This window comes from Amblyraja radiata, chromosome 46 (genome assembly GCF_010909765.2).
Source record: "Amblyraja radiata isolate CabotCenter1 chromosome 46, sAmbRad1.1.pri, whole genome shotgun sequence".
In the NCBI taxonomy this organism is placed as follows: domain Eukaryota; kingdom Metazoa; phylum Chordata; class Chondrichthyes; order Rajiformes; family Rajidae; genus Amblyraja; species Amblyraja radiata.
The window spans coordinates 4,625,827-4,648,419 of record NC_046001.1 but is presented as its reverse complement, the minus strand read 5'-3'; the positions used below and the strand labels follow the sequence as shown (position 1 = coordinate 4,648,419).

At 48.2% G+C, this 22,593-nt stretch overlaps 1 protein-coding gene across 1 annotated transcript; it reads left to right on the top strand.

The window, feature by feature from the left end:
* Positions 1-124: 124 nt before the first annotated feature.
* Positions 125-20,747, top strand: krt8 (keratin 8). Its single transcript, XM_033015449.1, has 9 exons — positions 125-528; positions 3,354-3,562; positions 8,064-8,124; positions 9,973-10,068; positions 12,895-13,059; positions 14,325-14,450; positions 15,910-16,130; positions 19,192-19,235; positions 20,434-20,747. Exons 1-9 carry the CDS (start codon positions 274-276, stop codon positions 20,577-20,579), a joined length of 1,323 nt encoding a protein of 440 aa, XP_032871340.1. The 5' UTR covers positions 125-273; the 3' UTR covers positions 20,580-20,747.
* The last annotated feature ends 1,846 nt before the right edge of the window (positions 20,748-22,593 follow it).

The window sequence follows — 22,593 nt, the reverse complement described above, 5'->3', positions numbered from 1 at the left end:
TTATATACCATCCGCCTCTGGGCGATTGGGTGAGAGGCACGACCAATAATGGGTGGCAAACAGCCTCTGACTCAATCTCTGCCCAATAAGGGAGCCAGAATTGAATAAATACCTGTCCCGACTAACGGGAGCGCAGTATCCTCGGGCGAAAAGCAAGTTCGAGACCGCTTCGAAGTCAAAGAAGAAAAAGTCTTTTTAGAGAGAAAAAAAGTTTGTTTCTTTTTTTTCCCTTCTTCTTTTTCTTCGCGAGAGTTCTTCCCCCCGTACGCTGACATGGCCGGCCGCAACTTGTACCACACCAAGAGATTCAGCAGCCAGTCTTACACCCCCGGCTCGGCGATGCAGCGGGCCAGCTCGGTGCGATCCGCCGGTTACCTGACGTCGGCGGCGGCGCCGCGGGTCAGCATCAAGCCCCTGTCGCTGGAGGTGCCGCACTTCGAGGATGGGCAGGCTTTTCAAGAACTCCGCAACCAGGAGAAGGAGCAGATCAAAGGGCTGAATAACCAGTTCGCCTGCTTCATCGACAAGGTAAAAAAAAAAAAGGGGGGAATAGATAGAGAAATATTAGGTCCTTCGAGCCAGCACCGCCATTCAATATGATCACGGCTGATCATTCACAATTCCAAGGTACACAAAATTGCTGGGGAAACTCAGCGGGTGCAGCAGCATCTATGGAGCGAAGGAAATAGGCGACGTTTCGGGCCGAAACCCGCTGAGTTTCCCCAGCAATTTTGTGTACCTTCGACATTCCAGCATCTGCAGTTCCCTTTTGAACACATTCACAATTCCAGCTTTCTCCCCCATATCCCTTAATTCTGTTAGCCCTAAGAGCTAAATCTCTCTCTTTAAAACATCCAGTGAATCGGCCTTTAAGTCAAGACTCAAAACTTTCCTGACGTCCACTGAGCGAGGGCTATATGTATATATGTATGTAGTTTGTTTGTTTATACTATTCTTATAACAAATGTAAAGCACTTTGGCCAACGAGAGTTGTTTTTTAAATGTGCTATAGAAATAAATGTGGCTTGACTTGACTCCATTGCCTTCTGTGGCAGAGAATTCCACAGATTCACAACTCTCTGGGTGGAAAATGTTTTTCCTCATCTCAGTCCTAAATGGCCGACCCCTCATTCTTAAACTGTGTGTGACCCCTGGTTCTGGGCTCCCCCAACGTCGGGAACATTTTTCCTGCATCTACCCTGTCCAATCCCTTAAGAATTATATATGTTTCTATAAGATCCCCTCTCGCTCTTCTAACTTCCAGTGAACACTAAACGACAAAAAAGTTCAGTATATACAAAAAAACAATGGCCCCAAGTGTATGTGGTTCGGAGTTTATTTTTGGAGTGTAGCGTTTAGCAGTCTGAAGAAGGGTCTCGTCCCGGAACGTCACCCATTCCTTCTCTCCAGAGATGCTGCCTGTCCCGCTGAGTTACTCCAGCATTTTGTGACGAGCTTGTTTGTAAGGGAAAAGCTATCGTTGGCCGTCACAGTTTTCAGGCTCCTGTACCTTATTGGCGATTGCAGAGGTGAGAGCTTGGCCCGCTATTTCACCGTGTGGGCGGCGATTGACAAAGTCAATCCACCGTGACGGACTCAAAAATGTTATTGCTTTGTTTGTCTTGAATCTAGTTACGTTCCGGTTTTTTTTAAAAGTCTGATTCCTTGAATTAAAATAAAACCCAACACGCCTACACGAGATTACTCAAAATACAAAGTGCTGGAGGAACTCAGCGGGCCAGGCATCGCCTCTGGAGAGGAATGGGCAGGCGACGTTTCGGGTCTGGACCCTTCTTCAGACTGAACCCCGACCCTAAAAGTCGTGTCTTGCGGAGTTCCTCCAACACTTCCAAAAGACACAGAGCGCGGAGAGTCAATAGACAATAGGTGCAGGAGTAGACCATTCGGCCCTTCGAGCCAGCACCGCCATTCAATGTGATCATGGCTGATCATCCCCAATCAGTTCCCCGTTCCTGTCTTCTCCCCCTATCCCCTGACTCCGCTATCTTTAAGAGCCCTATCTAGCTCTCTCTTGAAAGTATCCAGAGAACCGGCAGAGAATTCCACAGACTCACCACTCTCAGTGAGAAAAAGTGTTTCCTCGTCTCCGTTCTAAATGGCTTACTCCTTATTCTTAAACTGTGTGGCCCCTGGTTCTGGACTCCCACAACATCGGGAACATGTTTCCTGCCTCTAGTGTGTCCAAACCCTTAACAATCTTACATGTTTCAATGAGATCCCCTCCCATCCTTCTAAACTCCAGAGTGTACAAGCCCGGTCAGGAAGCATCTCTGGAGGACATGGGCAGATCGAGACCCTTCTTCAAACCGAACACTCCACTAATTTGCGTTTTGCTCGGGGTTCCGCCGTTTTGTTGTAGTTAGGGTCATTAGAATTTAAAGTACATTTTCCGGATAGGCTTTCTATAAAACCGAACGTGTCGGCTACCTGCATTAACATCGTACAACGGAGCCGCGTTAATTTGAAACGCGCTGCGCCACAAAAGTCCAAAGGTTAATCTCTATTTTGTATTAGATTGAGTGTTAGGAAACTAAAAAAAATCGGTGAGTGTGTTACCCTGGCAACAGCACGGATCATATCCAAATTGGAGCAACAGCATCTCATATTTCGCTTGGGCAGCTTACAACCCAGCGGTATGAACATTGACTTATCTCTCTTGCACCCCCTCTCTCTCCATCCCCTCCCCCGTTGTACTAGTTTCACTGTCGTCCAGTTGAGTTTCAGTGTCTGTAGAACTCGCTATCGCCTTCCCCACAGCCAACAATGGCCTGTTTCCCTTAATCATCCTTACTACTTTGTATATATTTCATTCATAAGTGATAGGAGCAGAATTCGGCCATTCGGCCCATCAAGTCTACTCCGCCATTCAACCATGGCTGATCTATCTCTCCTTCCTAACCACATTCTCCTACCTTCTCCCCATAACCCCTGACACCCGTACTAATCCAGAATCTGTCTATCCCCGCCTTACAAAATATCCACTGACTTGGCCTCCACAGCTGTCTGTGGCATAAGGTTCTATATCTCAATATCACCGTGTACATCTCTCGTTTCCCTCTCCCCTGACTCTGTCTGAAGAAGGGTCTCGACCTGAAACATCTTTCCTTCTCTCCAGAGATGCTGCCTGTCTTCAAGTGGAACCGGCTCCACGCGTGTACACGGGGCGAGGAGATACCTTGCTCTTCCGTATGTCCGTGCCTCCCTCCCCACTGACCCCCAGTCTGAAGAAGGGTCTCGACCCGTTCGTTTCCCTCTCTCTCTGGAGATGCTGCCTCAGTCACTCCAGCATTTCGTGTCCATCTTGCCCAAGCGCGCTGGTGTGTGTGTTTCAGGTGCGGTCGCTGGAGCAACGCAACAAGCAGCTGGAGACTCACTGGCATCTGCTGCAAGAGAGGGGGTCGCGCACGTCCAACATCGACTCCCTGTACCAGGCTTACGCCAACAACCTCAAGCTGCAGATAGACGGCCTGGCCCAGGAGAAGTTGCGCATGGGAGTCGAATTGGACAACGTGCAGGGCTTGGTGGAAGACTACAAGACAAAGTACGTGGTCCAAATTCCGAAAGCTGCCTCTATAGTAGGACGGTGAATCTGTGGAATTCATTGCCACAGACGGCCCTGGAGGCCAAGTCAATGGATATTATTAAGGCGGGAGATTTGACAGATTTTTTCAACATAACTCAATGGGGAGAGACTCTAATTTTAGGAAGGAGATGAGGAGGAATTTCTTTAGTCAGAAGGTGGTGAATCTGTGGAATTCATTGCCACAGACGGCAGTGGAGGCCACAAGTCAGTGGATATTTTTAAGGCAGGGATAGATAGATTCTTGATTAGTTGGGTGTCAGGGGTTATGGGGAGAAGGCAGGAGAATGGGGTTAGGGGGGAGAGATAGATATTACACATAATGACTTAAACTTCAAGTGCAAAATACAAACTGAAGTCCATAGAGGTTAGTGTTGTGTAGTGTTCAATAGCCTGATGGCTGTGGGGAAGAAACTGCTCCTGAACCTGGACGTTAGTTTTCAGACACCTGTACTTTCTTCCCGATGAGAGTGAAAAGCAGTGACTGGTGCTAGAGTGTAGCTGGTATCCCTGACTCTTGGCCAAATGGCATCCTTCGTGCATGTGTCGGGCCAGTGAGTGTTGACTGACTGGGCAGGTTGTTTGATCCTGTACTGGCCCTTTGCTGCACACACAGATTTCTACATCCACTTTACAGCAGGATCTCTTGTATGGTAATAAGCTGAAGGAACTCTGTGTCACCGCCCCTGCCCTGAAGGCAAACTGTCACGGTCCCATTGACGGTTGACACAAGGGTAAGTCCCTTCTGAAATGGAAACATTGCACAAGAAAAACCCTGGGTACAGAGCTGGACAAACTCAGCGGCTCAGGCAGCATCTGTGGAGGGAAACGGACAGGTAACGTGATGGCTCAGTCCGAAGTGTCTCATGAACCACAGGGCATCAGTTTATCCAACAGTCTGAATCCAAATATCTGAAGAAGGGTCTCGCCCCGAAACGTCGCCTTTTTCCTACGCTCCATAGATGCTGCCTCACCTCCTGAGTTTCTCCAGCATTTTTGTCTACCTTCCATTTTTCAGCATCTGCGGTTCCTTCTTAAACAGTGTATTCAACACCCACTTTTGAACATAACTCTAATTTTAGGAAGGAAATAAGGGGGAATTTCTTTCGTCAGAGGGTGGTGAATCTGTAAAATTATTTGCCACAGAGGCCAAGTCAGTGGCTATTTTTAAGGCAGAGATAGATAGATTCTTGATTAGTGTGAGTGTCGGGGGTTATGGGGAGAAGGCAGGAGAATGGGGTTGGGAGGGAGGGATAGATCAGCCATGAATGGCGGAGCAGACTTGATGGGCTGAATGGCCTAATTCTGCTCCCATCACTTATAACGGGCAGAGCCGGATTTACGTATAAACTGGACAAGCTTAAGCTTAGGGCCTCGAGATCTAGGGGGGCCGACTCACCTCACTGGCCATCCACCCACCGGGACCTCCTACTCTTTGCCCGCTGACCCTGGCCACTCCATCGCCCTCCAGCAGCCCGCAGCCATCGCCTTACCTGCAGCCTGGACTCAGCACCGGGCCTGAAGTTTCCACGCTGCTAACTCCCACTGCCCCGTGTTTGACTGCACTGGGTCCTAGTGCTAGGCCCCCTAACCCTGGTAATCTCAGTGGCTGTTCCTCTGGGTCTTCCCCATTCCCCTCAAACCATGTGACCCCAGCTCTTCCCCACCCACACTACAGTCCTCATACCCCCCCTCCCCCCTGACCACCCACCACCCCTCCACCAGACATTGCCTCGGCCTCAGTCCACTCACCTGCCTTCCTCCGGCCCCAATCCCTGCCACAGGCCCAACACTCCAGCTTCAAACGGCAATCCAGGTAAAGCATCGCCTGCTCCGCGATGAATCCAATATGTATTTTAAAACCAACTGTTTAATGACAACATACAGTAGGATCTAAAAATGTCACACTGTCACTGTCGGGTAGTCATGGTCCTCTAGTCGTGGGGGTGGGGGATTGGGAGGGAGGGGGGGGGGCTCACAAGTGAAATAGCTTAGGGCCTCTCTATCTAAATCTGGCCCTGATAACGGGACACTGTTATCAGCACTTCAATCTGTCTCCGGGGAGCCTGTGTTAAGTACTGGAAACATAAACTTCTGAATCTGTTGGACAGGCTGGGTTTAAAAGGTCAGTTTGTAAGTTGTAAATATTTAACATTCAGCATACATCATTTTGATACCAGAAGCACACTATTTTACTGAACAATGTCGTGTGGAAGATAGACACAAACAGCTGGTGTAACTCAGCGGGACAGGCAGCATCTCTGGAGAGAAGGAATGGGTGATGTTTTGGGTCGAGACCCTTCTTCAGACTGGTCTGTGTGGGAATGGGAAGGAGAATTAAAGTGTTTGGCAACCGGGAGATCGGGTAGGTTCAGGTGGACTGAGCGAAGGTGTTCAGTGAAACGATCGCCCAGTCTGCGCTTGGTCTTGTCGATGAATAAGAGTCCACATCTTGAACAACGGACACAGTAGATGAGGTTGGAGGAGGTGCAAGTGAATCTCAGCCTAACCTGAAAGGACTGTCGTGGTCCCTGCATGAGTCGAGGGAGGAGGTATAGGGACAGGTGTTGCATCTTCTGCAGTTGCAGGGGAAGGTACCTGGGGAGGGGGTGGTTTGGGATGAGTGAACCAGGGAGTTGCAGAGGGAACGGTCTCTGCGGAAGGCGGAAAAGGGGTGGAGATGGGAAAATGTGGTGGGATCCCGTTGGAGGTGGCGGTAATTTCGGATTCAGCGGCTGATGGGGTGGAAGGTAAGGACCAGTTTCCCTTATCCCGAACCAGTCTGAAGAAGAGGCTCGACCCAAAATGTCACCCATTCTTTCTCTCCAGAGATGCTGCCTGTCTCGCTGAGTTACTCCAGCTTTTTGTGTCTTTCTTCGGTTTAAACCAGCATCTGCAGTTCCCTCCAGCAGTGTCGTGTGGAAGATGTGTTTAAAAACGATTCTAGGCTGGTTTTATTGAAAAAGTGTTCTTGAGGTGATCATGGAACATAGAACAGTGCAGCACAGGCACAGGCCCTTCGGCCCACAATGTCTGTGCCAAACATGATGCCAAGTGAAACTAATCGCCGCCTGTGTACATGATCCATATCCCTCCATTCCTTGCATATCCATGAGCCCATCTAGAAGCCTTTTAAACGCCACTATCGTATATGCCTCCACCACCACCCACTGGCAGTGTGTTCCAGGCATTCACCACCCACTGTGTAAAAAATAAATTAAAAAAAACCTGCCCCCACACTGTTACGCTGATGACACCCAGATTTACCTTGGCACCAAATCCCCCCACAACCCCCTCCTCTCCCATATCAACTCCTGTTTGCCAGCTATAAAAACCTGGATGCAACATAATTTCCTCAAACTCAACAGCGATAAGACAGAATTCCTCCTCATAGGCTCCAAAGCCACACTCAGCAAAATCAATAACCCCACTCTCACCATCGACGGCACCACTGTCTCCCCATCTCCCCAGGCCCGCAACCTTGGCGTGATCTTTGATTCCACCCTCTCCCTTGAGCCTCACATCCGCCATGTCATTAAAACCTCCTTCTTTCATCTCTGCAACATCGCCAAACTCAGACCCTCTCTCACACCGCCTGCTGCTGAAAGACTCATCCATGCCTTCATCTCCTCCCGACTGGACTATTGCAACTCACTTCTCCTTGGCATCAGCTCCACCTACATCAACTGACTCCAACTGGTCCAGAACGCAGCTGCCCGACTCATCACCCACACCAAATCCTGGCATCACATCACTCCAGTCCTCAAAAACCTTCACTGGCTTCCCATCTCCCACCGGATCATCTACAAAATCCTGGTCCTCACCTACAAAGCCCTCCACCATCTGGCCCCCCCATATCTCACTGACCTCCTCTCCCCCTACCAACCCTCACGGTCCCTCAGATCCACATCAGCCGGTCTCCTCTCCATCCACAAGTCCAACCTCTGCAGTTTTGGGGACAGAGCCTTCTCCAGGGCAGCTTCCAGGCTCTGGAACTCCCTCCCCCAACTGATCCGCAATTCCGTGTCCCTCACCATCTTCCAGTCCCGCCTCAAGACCCGTCTCTTCACCTCTGCCTATCCTTAGCCCCACGTCCCCGTCCCTTTTCATCTGTGCATTAATTGCCTCATACTGTGTTTTGTATTGAATTCTGTCTTTACTTTGTGTACTAGTCATGTCTCTACTATTTATTTCATTCCCCTTACATGTTTTTCCTCTACATGCTCAATTTTTGTAAGGTGTCCTTGAGACTCTTGAAAGGCGCCCATAAATAAAATGTATTATTATTATTATTATCTCCTTTAAACTTGGCCCTGAAATCTAGTCTTTGATATTCCCCACTCTGTGAACAAAAGCTTCTGACTGTCTACCCTATCTATGCCTGTCATAATCGGCTTTTGTGGATATTCTACATGTGGCTTTTGCCATGAAATTGCTAATTCCAGCATTTATTGTTCCGCAGGTATGAAGATGAGATTAACATGCGCACAGAGAAAGAGAATGAATTTGTCATGATCAAGAAGGTGGGTTTGTGTGAGATGTCAGTCCCATTTGTGGAGAGGAGGGGAGTTACAGCGCTTACAGTGCCAGACCCGGGTTCGATCCTGACCAAGGGTTGCTTGTCTGTATGGATTTCAGGCTCCTGTACCTTCTACCTGATGGCAGCGGAGAGGTACAGAGGAGATTTACTAGAATGTTGCCTGGGTTTCAGCAACTAAGTTACAGAGAAAGGTTGAACAAGTTAGGGCTTTATTCTTTGGAGCGCAGAAGGTTAAGGGGGGACTTGATAGAGGTTTTTAAATTGACGAGAGGGATAGACAGAGTTGACGTGGAGAAGCTTTTCCCACTGAGAGTAGGGAAGATTCAAACAAGGGGACATGACTTGAGAATTAAGGGACTGAAGTTTAGGGGTAACATGAGGGGGAACTTCTTTACTCAGAGAGTGGTAGCTGTGTGGAATGAGCTTCCAGTGAAGGTGGTGGAGGCAGGTTCGTTTTTATCATTTAAAAATAAATTGGATAGTTATATGGATGGGAAAGGAATGGAGGGTTATGGTCTGAGCGCAGGTATATGGGACTAGGGGAGATTATGTGTTCGGCACGGACTAGAAGGGTCGAGATGGCCTGTTTCCGTGCTGTAATTGTTATATGGTTATATGGTTAAGGTGAGTGTGTGGCCAGGATGGTGTGGGTCCCTGATGATGTTGGCAGCCTTTTTGAGGCAGCAACTGCGATAGATCCCTTCAATGGTGGGGAGGTCAGAGCCAATGATATGTACGTTCTCCCCGTGGATTGCGTGGGTTTTCCCCGGGATCATCCAAAATCAGTGCCCCGTTCCTGCTTTCTCCCCATATCCCTTGATTCTGTTAGCCCGAAGAGCTAAATCTAACTCTCTTGAAAACATCAAATTAATTGTCCTCCACTGCCTTCTGTGGCAGAGAATTCCACCCATTCACAACTCTTTGGGTGAAAACGTTTTTCCTCATATCAGTCCTAAATAGCCAACCCCTTATTCTTAAACTGTGACCCCTGGTTCTGGGCTTCCCCAACATTGGAACATTTTTTCCTGCATCTGGTCTATCCAATCCCTTAAGAATTTTATATGTTTCTATAAGATCCTCCCCCCTCCCCATCCTTCTAAATTCCAGTGAATTCCTACTTTGTGTTAGGAAGTTGGGGTGGAAGTCGGTCTGCCATTTCAAATTGCCACCATTGGGTTTTTTTCTTCTTCTATGTTGTCATTGACCAGTGTACTAATCACCAGCCATTTCCGGTACTTTGGCACAGTGGCCATTTTAGTTTGTTAGTTTCGTTTCGAGATACAGCGCGGGAACAGGCCCTTCAGCCCACCGAGTCCGCGCCGACCAGTGGTCGCCCCGTACCCCAGCACTATCCTCCACACTAGGGAGAATTTTACCGAGTGGAGTGTGGGAGGGAACTGGAGACCCGAGGGAAAACTCGCAGAGTCACGGGGAGAACGTACAAACTAGGTAGGGACAGCATCCGTAGTTACGATGGGACCCGGGTCTCTAATGCTGTGCCGCCGTGACACCCACTTTGGACATGCTTGGATTCTCTCCGCTGGCACCAAGTGTGGCCCAGCAAGATATGCACCCGCCTACCCCAGTGATGGACCAGGGGCAGCTTGGTTTTGAGGGTCCCAGCAGGATCTTGTCTTGCAGCATGCAGCTTGTCGCCTGAACAGCGAAGCATAAAACGCCAGGTAGCATGACTGCAGTGGACAAAGAGCCAGGCAAGATTTCCACTGAGATCTTGACTCGGTGCTGGCTCGAAAGGGCCGAATGGCCCACTCCTGCACCTATTTTCTACGTTTCCACACACTTCACACTTGTCTCTTCCTTCTCCTAGCAGGATGTTGACGAGAGCTATCTCAACAAGGTGGAGCTGGAGGCAAAGCTCGAGAGCCTGATCGATGAAATCAACTTCCTGAAGGAAATTTTTGATGAGGTAACAACAATATTGTCTTGTGTAATGGACACGGTGTGGGGAGTTGTCATGAAGAACTCTCCGCTTTCAACTGGGAAATCGCTGGGAAATCGCTGGTGTTGGATTAGGAGAGGACAGTTAGGCTCCGATCTCTCACAGGGAGCATTAGGAGGTGAATGGTCCACTTCTGTTTCTTTAGTTCGCCCCATTTTTCACCCAAACCCCACTAATCCTACTTATTCCTCAATAACCCTACACCAAGTAATGTGTCTATCTCAACCTGAATCTCTCCAATGAATTAGCCTCCTCATTTCCCCCCTTCTATCCAAAACAGGAGATTGCAGTGATTCTTAGCTCTCTAATGGAAGAAACTTGTCTTTATCTTAATCTTATCCAACCAACCCCATATCCTGAGACTAGTTCAATACAATTGGCCATACTGTTCTGGATGTTGAACGTTTTTCCTGTGAACTGGGTGAGTCCAGGCTGGACAAAGCAAGCAAGGTGACAGGTGGGGAGACAAAGAACCGCAGATGGTCGTTTTACAAAAAAAAACACAAAGTGCAGGAGTGACTCAGCAGCATCTCTGGAGAACATGGATAGGTGATAGAAACATAGACAATAGGTGCAGGAGTAGGCCATTCGGCCCTTCGAGCCTGCGCCGCCATTCAATATGATCATGGCTGATCATCCAACTCAGTATCCTGTACCTGCCTTCTCTCCATACCCCCTGATCCCTTTAGCCACAAGGGCCACATCTAACTCCCTCTTAAATATAGCCAATGAACTGGCCACAACTACCTTCTGTGACAGAGAATTCCACAGATTCACCACTCTCTGTGTGAAAAATGTTTTCCTCATCTCGGTCCTAAAAGATTTTGCCCTTATCCTTAAACTGTGACCCCTTGTTCTGGACTTCCTCAACATCGGGAACAATCTTCCTGCATCTAGCCTGTCCAACGCCTTAAGAATTTTGTACGTTTCTATAAGATCCCCCCTCAATCTTCTAAATTCTAGCGAGTACAAGCCGAGTCTATCCAGTCTTTCTTCATATGAAAGTCCTGACATCCCAGGAATCAGTCTGGTGAACCTTCCCTGTACTCCCTCTATGGCAAGAATGTCTTTCCTCAGATTAGGAGACCAAAACTGTACGCAATACTCCAGGTGTGGTCTCACCAAGACCCTGTACAACTGCAGTAGAACCTCCCTGCTCCTATACTCAAATCCTTTGGCTTGATGATGTTTTGGCTTGGGACCTTTCTTCAGGGTGGAAAGGAGAGATGATTAGAGAGCTACATACAGGGGTGAGGCATTTCAGCCACAATGTTGGAATGGAGAAGCGGAGGGTATATTTGGCGTAAGAAAGCTCGGGGATTTGATAGAAGTGTACCAAATCACGCTGAGTTTAGACGGAGGGGAGTTTCAAAGTCAAGGTGGCATGATATGAAGTTTTGGACCAAATGTACAGGAGGATTTGAGGACTATGATCTGGAACCAGAGCCTGTAAGGATGGTAGATACAGTAAGTCAGGGCCGACAAAAGGGACACAGTGCTTTCTCAGTCTCGACCCGAAACGTCACCCATTTCTTCTCTCCAGAGATGCTGCCTGTCCCACTGAGTTACTCCAGCATCTTGTGTCTCTTCGGTGTGAACCAGTATCTGCAGTTCCTTCTTACACAGTCCACAGACAGGCCTCTGGTTAAACATGCATGGCAAGAATTAGGAGAGCTTCAAGTTAATTGCAAATGAAGACAAGGAAGGACAAATGTAGGGTCCAAAATCCTGAGGTTCTGAAAGGAGATGGAAGTAGATCTGCAGCCAGAGTGTGGTGAGCATCAGTGATGCAATGTGAAGGAAGGAACTACAGATGCTGGTTTACATCGAAGATGGATACAAAATACTGGAGTAACTCTGCGGGTCTGCATTCAGTGAGATCGTTGTTGACCCGTGACCGAACTCCACCCTTTCTCCCTATCCTTGGATAACATGGGTTAAGAGGAACCCCACCAATCTTGGGGTTTATAGCTGGCAGTTGACCTGGCATCAGTTGTCATTGGGAGATGTGACCTCCAAATGTCCATGGGCCTCCCAACTCCTTCCCTGAATAGCCTGACTGTAACTTGCTGTCCTTGTCGAATGTCTCAACCCAAATTGAACGGAAATGCATGACTTGAGACCAAGTCATGACCAAACTTGCACGTTTACACTCAAAAGTTGAGATCTTTTCTTAAGCATGACTGATCCTTCTTAGAAGCATTGCTTCAGTGCCAAAACCATTAATGATGAGCATGCCCATGATGATCAGGATTGTGACTGCCCATATTCATCCCGCGCTGTATTTAATTAACCAATGCAAATGGCAGTAAGGCTTTAGACACAGCGTGGAAACAGGCCCTTCGGCCCACCGAGTCTGCATCGACCATCGATCACCTGTTCACACGAGTTTCGTGTTATCCCACTTTCTCATCCACTCCCTACACACTAGGGGTAATTTGCAGAGGGCCGATAGACCTACAAACCCGCACGTCTTTGAGATGTGGGATGAAACCGGAGCACCCTGGAATCTCTGGGTGCCTCAGTTATGTTGCATTCTATAAACTATTCAATGGGTATGAACTGTTTCCATGTGATCAGTGTAAATACATTACAGCAGCAAAGAGCTCCTGTTATATGAAATGACTTTCAAATCATTTTTTTCCATTTGATCTTATTGACATAATTTCTTGCATGTGTACAATATAAATACGCTTGGCTTTTTAGTGTTTCCGATGAAGCCATAGCTGTAACTGCTAAAACAGGACGTAGAGACTGCGTAGCTGAGCGACATCTCTTTGTTTTGCCACCCAGGAAATCCGTGAATTGCAATCCCAGATCAAGAGCACTGCTGTCACTCTGGAAGTTGACACTTCCCGCAACCTGGATCTGAGCCACATCATCGACGATGTGCGGGCTCAGTATGAAGGGATGGTGAACAAAATGCGCCAAGACAACATGTATACATGTGAGACTAAGGTAAGAGTTGTCTCGTGCTACCAATGGGCCCTCTGTAAGGACCTTTACCGTTAGACTTTGGAGATACAGTGCAGAAACAGGCGTTTCGGCCCACCGAGTCCGCACCAGCCCACGAGCACTATCCTACACACCAGAGACCATTTACATTTACAATTTTTTTAATAATTTTTTTTTTTAAACCAAAGCCAATTAACCTGAAAACCTTAATCAACATTGAACAAATACTTGGTGGTAGACACAAAAAAGCTGGTGTAACTCAGCGGGACAGGCCGCGTCTCTGGAGAGAAGGAATGGGTGACGTTTCGGGTCGAGACCCTTCTTCGCACCCGTTCCTTCTCTCCAGAGATGCTGCCCGTCCCGCTGAGTTACTCCAGCATTTTGTGCCTATCTTCGGTTTCAACCAGCATCTGCGGGTCCTTGCTGCACAAGTTAACGTTAGTTGGCGAAGACATCTCTCTCACTGGCGCGGTGTCGGGGACAGAGATGAATGAAACATAGCCTTTGAGTCCCCGCCCACTTCTACCTGTCAAGTCCAGTGTAGACGAAACTCAGCGAGTGCAGCAGCATCTATGGAGCGAAGGAAATAGGCAACGTTTCGGGACGAAACCCGGAAGGGTTTCGTCCCGAAACGTTGCCTATTTCCTTCGCTCCATAGATGATGCTGCACCCGCTGAGTTTCTCCAGCACTTTTGTCTACCTTCGATTTTCCAGCATCTGCAGTTCCTTCTTCAACAAATACTTAATCAGCAGATAAATTGGAACAAACAATGTACTGGACCGACTCAAGCAGGCCTCAGTCTGAATTAGTGTCATGACCCGAAACATCGCCTGTCCATTTCCCTCCACAGATGCTGCCTGACCCAGAGTTCCTCCAGCACTTTGTGTTTTGCTCAAGATTCCAGCATCTGCAGTTCCTGGTATCTCCAGATAAACTGGGGCCATTGGTATCTATAAAGAGTGAAACAAACATATCAATGTTTGCGAGTTACAAAAAGCTGGAGCAACTCAGCGGTTTCAGAAGGAGGGTCTCAACCCGAAATGTAATCTGTTCCTTCTATCCAGAGACGCTGCCTGTCCCGCTGAGTTACTCCAGCATTTTGTTTCTGTCTTCGGTTTAAACCAGCATCTGTAGTTCCTTCCTCCACAATGTTAGGTCGTTGTATGCAGTTCACGAGAACTGCCAGAGCAATGGGCACACCAGCCATTGCAGTTTAGGCTGTTTGTCGGATGATAATAAGCTTTGTATTGATATTTCTCTGACGTAGTTCACCGATATGAAGAAAAATTCTGGGAAATGTGCCGATGAGATTCGTATTGTGAAGACTGAGATCACAGATATGCAAAGACAAAATGGAAGACTAAATTCTGAAATCCAGGCTTTGAAACAACAAGTAAGATAATTATAAAATGTTTGTTGTTGTTATTGTAAATATCCTCCTATTCAATCTCCTTCCCCTTGACTGGTTCATCAAGTCCCAATTGTCCTTGTGTCTCTAAATCAACGGGCTATTTTGGATGATGGGTTTGTAACTCCCCACTGAATGGAAAGGATAATCGGTTTAGTTTCGAGATGCAGTGCGGAAACAGGCCCTTCGATCCCCGCACACTGACACTATCCTACACACACTAGGGGCAATTTTTACATTTACAGCAAACCAATTAACCTACAAACCTATATGTCTTTGGAGTGTGGGAGGAAACCGAAAATCTTAGGGGAAAACCCACGCAGGTCACAGGGAGAATGTACAAACTCCATACAGACAGCACCTGTAGTCGGGATCGAACCTGGGTCGCTGGCACTGTGAGGTAGCAACTCTACCACTGCGTCACCATGCCGCACTTACATTGGTTGTGGTGAGCCAGGTCGGTTAACCCTCATCTCTCAATAAACATTTCAAACAAAAAAGGGCCTGCAGTCTCCACTGTGGGAAGCTCTGATACAAACACTCGTGTACTCTCTCTGTCATCCCTTGACTGAGCAGTTTACTCAGTACAAACTCAACCAGGAGCCACCCCTGGCTACATATGTTTGATTCCACACTTGTCAGGTGTGCTTGTAAAGAGCTCCTTCATCTTCTTTGACTCTAAGTTAAGGTTTTCCTATCATTATACAAGTGAGATTGTGACACATTGCATTTGGGCAAATAATTCATAATCAAAGCAATTTTGCAAACGTGAAGTCCATGTCAAGAATTAAGATAAAGAGGAATAAGAGTCAAGAGTGTTTTATTGTCATATGTCCCAGATAGGACAATGAAATTCGTATTTGCTGCAGCACAACAGAATGTGTAAACATTGTACCAAGTGGGACCCGTTGGGTCCCGTCCCCAACGCGAGAGGGGGTGGGGGGGTACGGCGTTTAGAATAACGTGTAGTGCATGATAGCGTGCAGTAAACTCCGATCAAAGAGAGTCCGAGGGTCTCCAATGAGGTAGATAGTAGCTCAGGACTGCCCTCCAGTTGGTGAGAGGATGGTTCAGTTATCTGATAACAGCGGGAAGAAAGTGTCCCTCAATCTGGAGGTGTGCGTTTTCACACTTCTATACCTTTTGCTTGGTGGGTGGGGGGGGAGGGAAAGAGGGAGTGGCCGGGTTCCAACTGGTCCTTGATGATGCTGCTGGTCTTGCCGAGGCTGCGTGAGGTGTAGATGGAGTCAATGGAAGGCAGGTCGGGTTGTGTGATGGTCCGGGCTACGTCCACAATTCTCTGCAATTTCTTGCGGTCTTGGATGGAGCTGTTCCCAAACCGTGGGGATGCGTCCTGATCGAATGCTTTCTCCTTTTAACCTACTAATTCCCAAGTGGTGGTGTTGGCTCACTCGGGGGACTAACAACTTTCCGTATGTTACAGAGAGAGCAGCTGGAGACCGCAATTTCTGAGGCAGAAGAGCGTGGAGGAATGGCTATTGCTGACGCTAAAGCCCGCATTGCTGAACTGCAGAATGCCATTGACAAGGGTAACCAAGAGATGCTCCGCCAGGTGCGCGAGTACCAGGAATTGATGAACACCAAGCTTGCCCTGGACATTGAAATTGCCACTTACAAGAAACTGCTTGAAGGCGAAGAGAGCAGGTTTGTTTACTTGAGTGTCTCTTGCTGTGGGATTTAGTCCAACTAATGACGTGCAAATGTGGGTTAGAAACATAGAAACATAGAAAATAGGTGCAGGAGTAGGCCATTCGGCCCTTCGAGCCTGCACCGCCATTCAATATGATCATGGCTGATCATCCAACTCAGTATCCTGTACCTGCCTTCTCTCCATACCCCCTGATCCCTTTAGCCACAAGGGCCACATCTAACTCCCTCTTAAATATAGCCAATGAACTGTGGCCTCAACTACCTTCTGTGGCAGAGAGTTCCACAGATTCACCACTCTGTGTGTGTAGAAAATGATTTTCTCATCTCGGTCCTAAAAGATTTCCCTCTTATCCTTAAACTGTGACCCCTAGTTCTGGACTTCCCCAACATCGGGAACAATCTTCCTGCATCTAGCCTGTCCAACCCCTTAAGAATTTTGTAAGTTTCTATAAGATCCCCCCTCAATCTTCTAAATTCTAGCGAGTACAAGCCGAGTCTATCCAGTCTTTCTTCATAAGACAGTCCTGACATCCCAGGAATCAGTCTGGTGAACCTTCTCTGTACTCCCTCTATGGCAAGAATGTCTTTCCACCTTTGGGCTTCTTCTTCTTATCGAGTCCACATACAAGATTAGAAGTTGTTCAGCCAGAGCTGCACACAGTTCTCTGCATCGGCAGACAATGGTGTCTGTCTTGTTGCTTCTTGTGCGTGGTGGTGGAAAGATTGGTGGAAACAGTTGCTGCGACGTGAACGCTCTTTCCTTGACCCCACGTTTGGGCTGTTTTGTGACAATGTAGTGTGAAGCTGAGCATTTTCACACAATATTGTAAGTAGTAATGAATGTAGCTGCCTGGAGTTAATTCGCAGCCAGCAGGCAAGTTGGACTGGGACGCAACCACTGCCATGATATTCTGGGCAAGGCAACCAGCCACTGAAAGAGGAAGGGTCTCGACCCAAAACGTCACCCATTCCTTCTCTCCAGAGATGCTGCCTGTCCCGCTGAATTACTTCAGCTTTTTGTGTCTGTAAGCCTGGCAGTACCATATTGTATCAATATGAGCTGACAGGAAACCCTGTGGCAATGATCTTAATTTAGTTTAGTTTAGTTTAGAGACACAGCGTTGAAATAGGCCCTTTGGCCCACCGAATCTGTGCCAACCAGCAATCACCACATACTAGTTCCATCTCACACACACACACACACACACACACACCAATTTACAGAAGCAAATTAACCTACAAACCAACACATCTTTGGGATGTGGGAGGAGACTGGAGCACCTGGAGGAAACCCACGCGGTCACAGGGATAATGTACAGACAGCACCCATAACCCGGATCAAACCCGGGTCTCTGGCGCTGTGAGGCAGCACCTGCGCCACCGTGCCGCCCTAGTTGTTGGAATCCAAGTCCATGATTATTCTGGGCTGCATTCCTCGCTCCCTGCTGAAAGGACTTGTGTATGTTTCACCTGCTGAGCAATGTTGGAGCTCGGAAAACATATATGAAACCCCAACTTCTAGATTGATTAAAGTGGAGCATTACCTTTTTGCAACCTGTAGCACTGGATGAGATGGAATTGTTTCCAAGTGTATATAAGAAGGGCACAAATTTGAAACAATCAGTTGCTTGAGGATATTTGGGTATTAACAGCAGAGGTGTTTAGTTCAGTTCAGGTATTAGCTATACCTAATATCACAGTCACAATAATACTTTATTAGCCAAGTATGTTGTGCAACAGATGAGGAATTTCATTTGCCAAGCCAGTCATACAAATAAAAAGCAACGGAACATCCGGTATTTCCAGAGATTCTCCCGCTACCCAACTGGAAATGTGCCAGGAATTGTCTTCTATACTTGCTTGAAGGTGGATAAAAACGCTGGAGAAACTCAGCGGGTGAGGCAGCATCTAGAGAGCGAAGGAAATAGGTGACGTTTCGGGTCGAGACCCTTCTTCAGACTGATTTCTACAATACAATACAATACTATATTTATTACATGTCATTTGAACCTCAGTGAGGCTCAAACGAAACTCCGTTTCCACAGCCATAAAAACAAAGACAATATCCTACAGACATACACACAATTCAATTTATAGAAACATCCATCAGTGAACCCACTGTGATGGAAGGCAAAGTCTTTTCTCTCCCCTGTTCTCCATTTCTCTCCCGATGTCGAAGCCCCAGGCAGGCGATGATAAGTCCCACGGCCATTTTAGGCCGCGCCAGGCGATGTACGGCCCCGCTCCGGATGATGTCACAAAGTTGGAGCCCCAGGTGGGCGCTGGAATATCCTGCGGCCATTAAGCCGCGCCGGGCGATGTACGGTCCCGCTCCGGGTGATGTACGGCCCCGCTCCGGGTAGTTCCAACCCCGCGACACGGGCTGGAGAAGTTGCGTTACGGGAGCTCCGGAAAGCGTTCTCTCACCCGGACCCGCGAGCTCCCGATACCCCGACAGTCCACCGGACCTGCGGCTGCGTTGCTGGAGCCTCCGAGCTACGTGGTCGGGCCGCAGCAGCGAGTCACCAGTGCTCCCCACGCTCCGAGGCCGGCCAGCCCCACGATGGTAAGACCGCAGCTCCGTGACTGGAGCCCCCAGGTCGTTCAGGCTGGAGGCCGCTCCACGGTGCTAGGCCCCTCCACGGTGCTAGGCCCCAACGACAACGGAGACCCGACAGGGAAAAGGTCGGGTCTCCTGTACAGCGGAGAGATTTAAAAAAAAATTCCCCCTTCCCCCGCCCCCCACATATACACAGTTAAAAACACTATTAAAAAACCCAAACAACTACATTTAACTAGACAAAAAATTAAAAAAAAAGACAGACAGGCTGTAGGGGCCGCTGTGACACAGAGTCGCGCTGCCACTCTTTTCTGTACTTGCTTGCTCTGGAACTCAGCAGATTTATGGGTTGCAAGGTGAGAAGCCAAGACATTTAAGGCTATTCTACGTACACTTGAATGCTGCACAAGCTATGGGCTCCACTGTATTTTTGTGTCTTTATTTACCACTGTACATTTCCTTTCCAATCACTGTTCCTCTCCTTTCTGAATGCAGGTTGTCAAAACCAGTGAATGTCACCTATCACCAATCGGTAAAAAGTAAGTAAAGTACTGAATGTGTTTTCAATTCAAAAGAAAATCTTGTGGCTGTATTTCAGTTGCCGGGTGGCCAAAGCTCTCAACATCTTGTAACTAGATCTACGGCAGGGCTGGGTTGGGCAGTCTGTGTGTTCACAGGAAGGGCCCCTGCCCCCTGAGCTTAGAAAGTGAGACCTGGAGGGATTTAACGAGCATTTTAATCTGAGGGAACACTGTCTCGACATTATATATGTGGGCGGCATGGTGGCGCAGCAGTAGAGTTGCTGCCTTACAGCACCAGTGACTGGGTGCTGCCTGTATGGAGTTTGCACGTACGTGCTCCCCGTGGGTTTCCTCCCACACTCAAGACGTACAGGTTTGTAGGTTAATTGGCTTGGTATAAATGTAAATTGTCCCTGGTGCGTGGAGGATAGCGTTAGTGTGCGGGGATCGCTGGTCGGTGTTGACTCAGTGGGCCTGTGCCTCTCAACTTTTTTTCTTTGTTTGTCCGTTTGGAAGTGTGGGGGAATGGGAGCAGAAATCCAGTTCTCTCCATCTGGGACACTGGGACGTTATGCTGCAGTTGTACAAGATGTTGTCTCTTTGTGTGAGCCTTGAGCAAATGATGGGTCAAGGCTGTGCCCTTTCACTGAAAGTTAGTAATGGGACCAATCTAACCCAATTCCACAAAGGCAGGACAAAGTTTCCCTTCTTGGTTCAATGGCAGATGTTGGCCAACCATTAATCTCTGAAGAAGGTTCTCTATCCAAAACGTCACCCATTCCTTCTCTCCAGAGATGCTGCCTGTCCTGCTAAATTACTCCAGCACTTTGTGTCCTTTGGTGTATTAACCAGCAGCTGCAGTTCTTTGTTTCTTCCCTCTGTTTGACTACATCATGCAGAATTGGCAGGGCAACAACCTTTATAATAAAAACGTCCACGAACTTCTGTGTGTTCATAAGTGGAAAACTCCATCAGAGATAGACACAGACTGACGAAGGGTCTCGACCCAAAACGTCACCCATTCCTTCTCCCCAGAGATGCTGCCTGAGTTACTCCAGCATCTTGTGTCTATCTTTGGTGTAAACTCGCATCTGCAGTTCCTTCCTCTATTGCTGGCAACTTGATGTTCAATTAATAAATTAGTAGATTTTGTGCTTTCCGACACAATCGTTGCTCCCTCTCCTTCCATACGATTAAAATGAGAATGTGTCCACAGGTCACTCCTATCCGGCGATGCAGTTTGAGACCTCCCTCCGTGGTGGACTGGAGCAGAGTCTCGCAAACAAATCCCTTATCGTTAAGACGATCGAGACCAGGGATGGGAAGACACTCTCCGAGTCATCCGCTTTTCAAAGAAGATGAAGTCCTTGTGTTTGACTCCAAGTCATGTCTGGTCATTTCAATCATTTTTAATGTCTTGCATTTTAAGTCTTTATTGATAAATTGTTAAAGGATTGAGAGAATGAGGGTTTATGAAGGATTTTATTCCCACTCCTGGGACCAAATGTGAAATAAAGCTTGATAACACAAGGTTGTCTCAGTTATTTTACAATTCATTTTCATAAGTTCACGAGTGATAGGAGGAGAATCGGCCATTCAATCATGGCTGATCTATCTTTCCCCCATTCTCCTGCCTTCTCCCCACAACCTCTAACACCCGTACTAATCAAGAATCTATCTATCTGCTATCTATCTGCTATCTATCTGCTATCTATCTGCTATCTATCTGCTATCTATCTGCTATCTATCTGCTATCTATCTGCTATCTATCTTCTATCTATCTTCTATCTATCTTCTATCTATCTTCTATCTATCTTCTATCTATCTTCTATCTATCTTTCTTCTATCTTCTATCTTTCTTCTATCTTTCTTCTATCTTTCTTCTATCTTTCTTCTATCTATCTATCTATCTATCTATCTATCTATCTATCTATCATATAAAACTGTGTGCCTGTCGCCTGCCGTCCGTCCGGCTGCCTTTCTTCCTTTTGATTAGTTTCCATCGTGTGATATCACAATGCACAATGCTCGCAGATGTCCAATCGGAATGGATCCATTTACATGGACGGCTGCCGGCTGCATTTCTTCCTTTGATTCCCTGCAACTCCGAAACCAGACGCAGAATCGCCGACATCTTTTCCATTTCGGTAGAGATTTCACTTTTCTTTCTAAGTATCCGCTCCTCATTACATTTCGCCGTGTTTAAGTACACGTTTTTAATCAAATCCTTCCCCCCCACCCCCCCAATATTTCAAAAATAAACTGGCTTCTCACCCATAGAAGCAGCACCAGCCCCAGCCCCTGGTGAACGTTCCATCGTGTGATGTCACAATGCCCAATGCTCACAGATGTCCAATCGGAATGGATTGATTTACATATGCCTTTGCAGGAGCCCCAGCCCCTGGTGAACATTCCATTGTGTGATGTCACAATGCCCAATGTTCACAGATGTCCAATCGGAACTTAAGAGGGAGTTAGATGTGGCCCTTGTGGCTAAAGGGATCAGGGGGTATGGAGAGAAGGCAGGTACAGGATACTGAGTTGGATGATCAGCCATGATCATATTGAATGGTGGTGCAGGCTCAAAGGGCCGAATGGCCTACTCCTGCACCTATTGTCTATGTTTCTATGTTTCCCTCTCCTCACCCCTCTCCCTCTCCCACCCATCCCTCTCTCCCCCACCCCTCTCTTCCCTCCCTTTCCCTCTCTCCCCCACCCCTTCCTCTTACCCCTCTGTTCCTCTTCCACCACTCCCCCGTCCCTCTTCCACCACTCCCGCTACCCCTCTACCCCTCCCTCCCTCCCCACTCTTCCACTTCTCACCTCCCTCACCCCTCTCCCTCTCCCATCCCTCTCTCCCCCACCCCTTCCCTCTCTCCCCCCGCCCCCTTCCCCCTATCCATCTGTCCGTCTTCCATCACTCCCCCTACCCCTCTCCTCCTCCCTCCCCACACTTCCACTTCTCTCCTCCCACCCCCTCCACTCTCCCTCCCCACTCTTCCCCTCTCTCCCCCCACCCCTCTCCCTCCCCCACACTCTCTCCCCATCCCCCACATCTCTCTCCCCATCCCCCTCTCTCACCCCCTACCCCGCTCTCCTTTCTCTCCCAAATCTGTCCCGTTTCCTCCTCCTCCTCTCCCCTCTTCTCACCCCCCCCCTCCCCCCACCTGTGTGTTAGGGGGGTGGTTAATGTGAGTGTGATGCCACAGCCCCCCCCCCCCCCCCCCCCCCCCCCCCCCCCCCCGCCCCCAATATTTAAAAAAATACTGGCTTCTCACCCATAGAATCAGCCCCAGCCCCTGGTGAACGATCCATTGTGTGATGTCACAATGCCCAATGCTCAAAGACATTGTTGCCATAGAGGGAGTACAGAGAA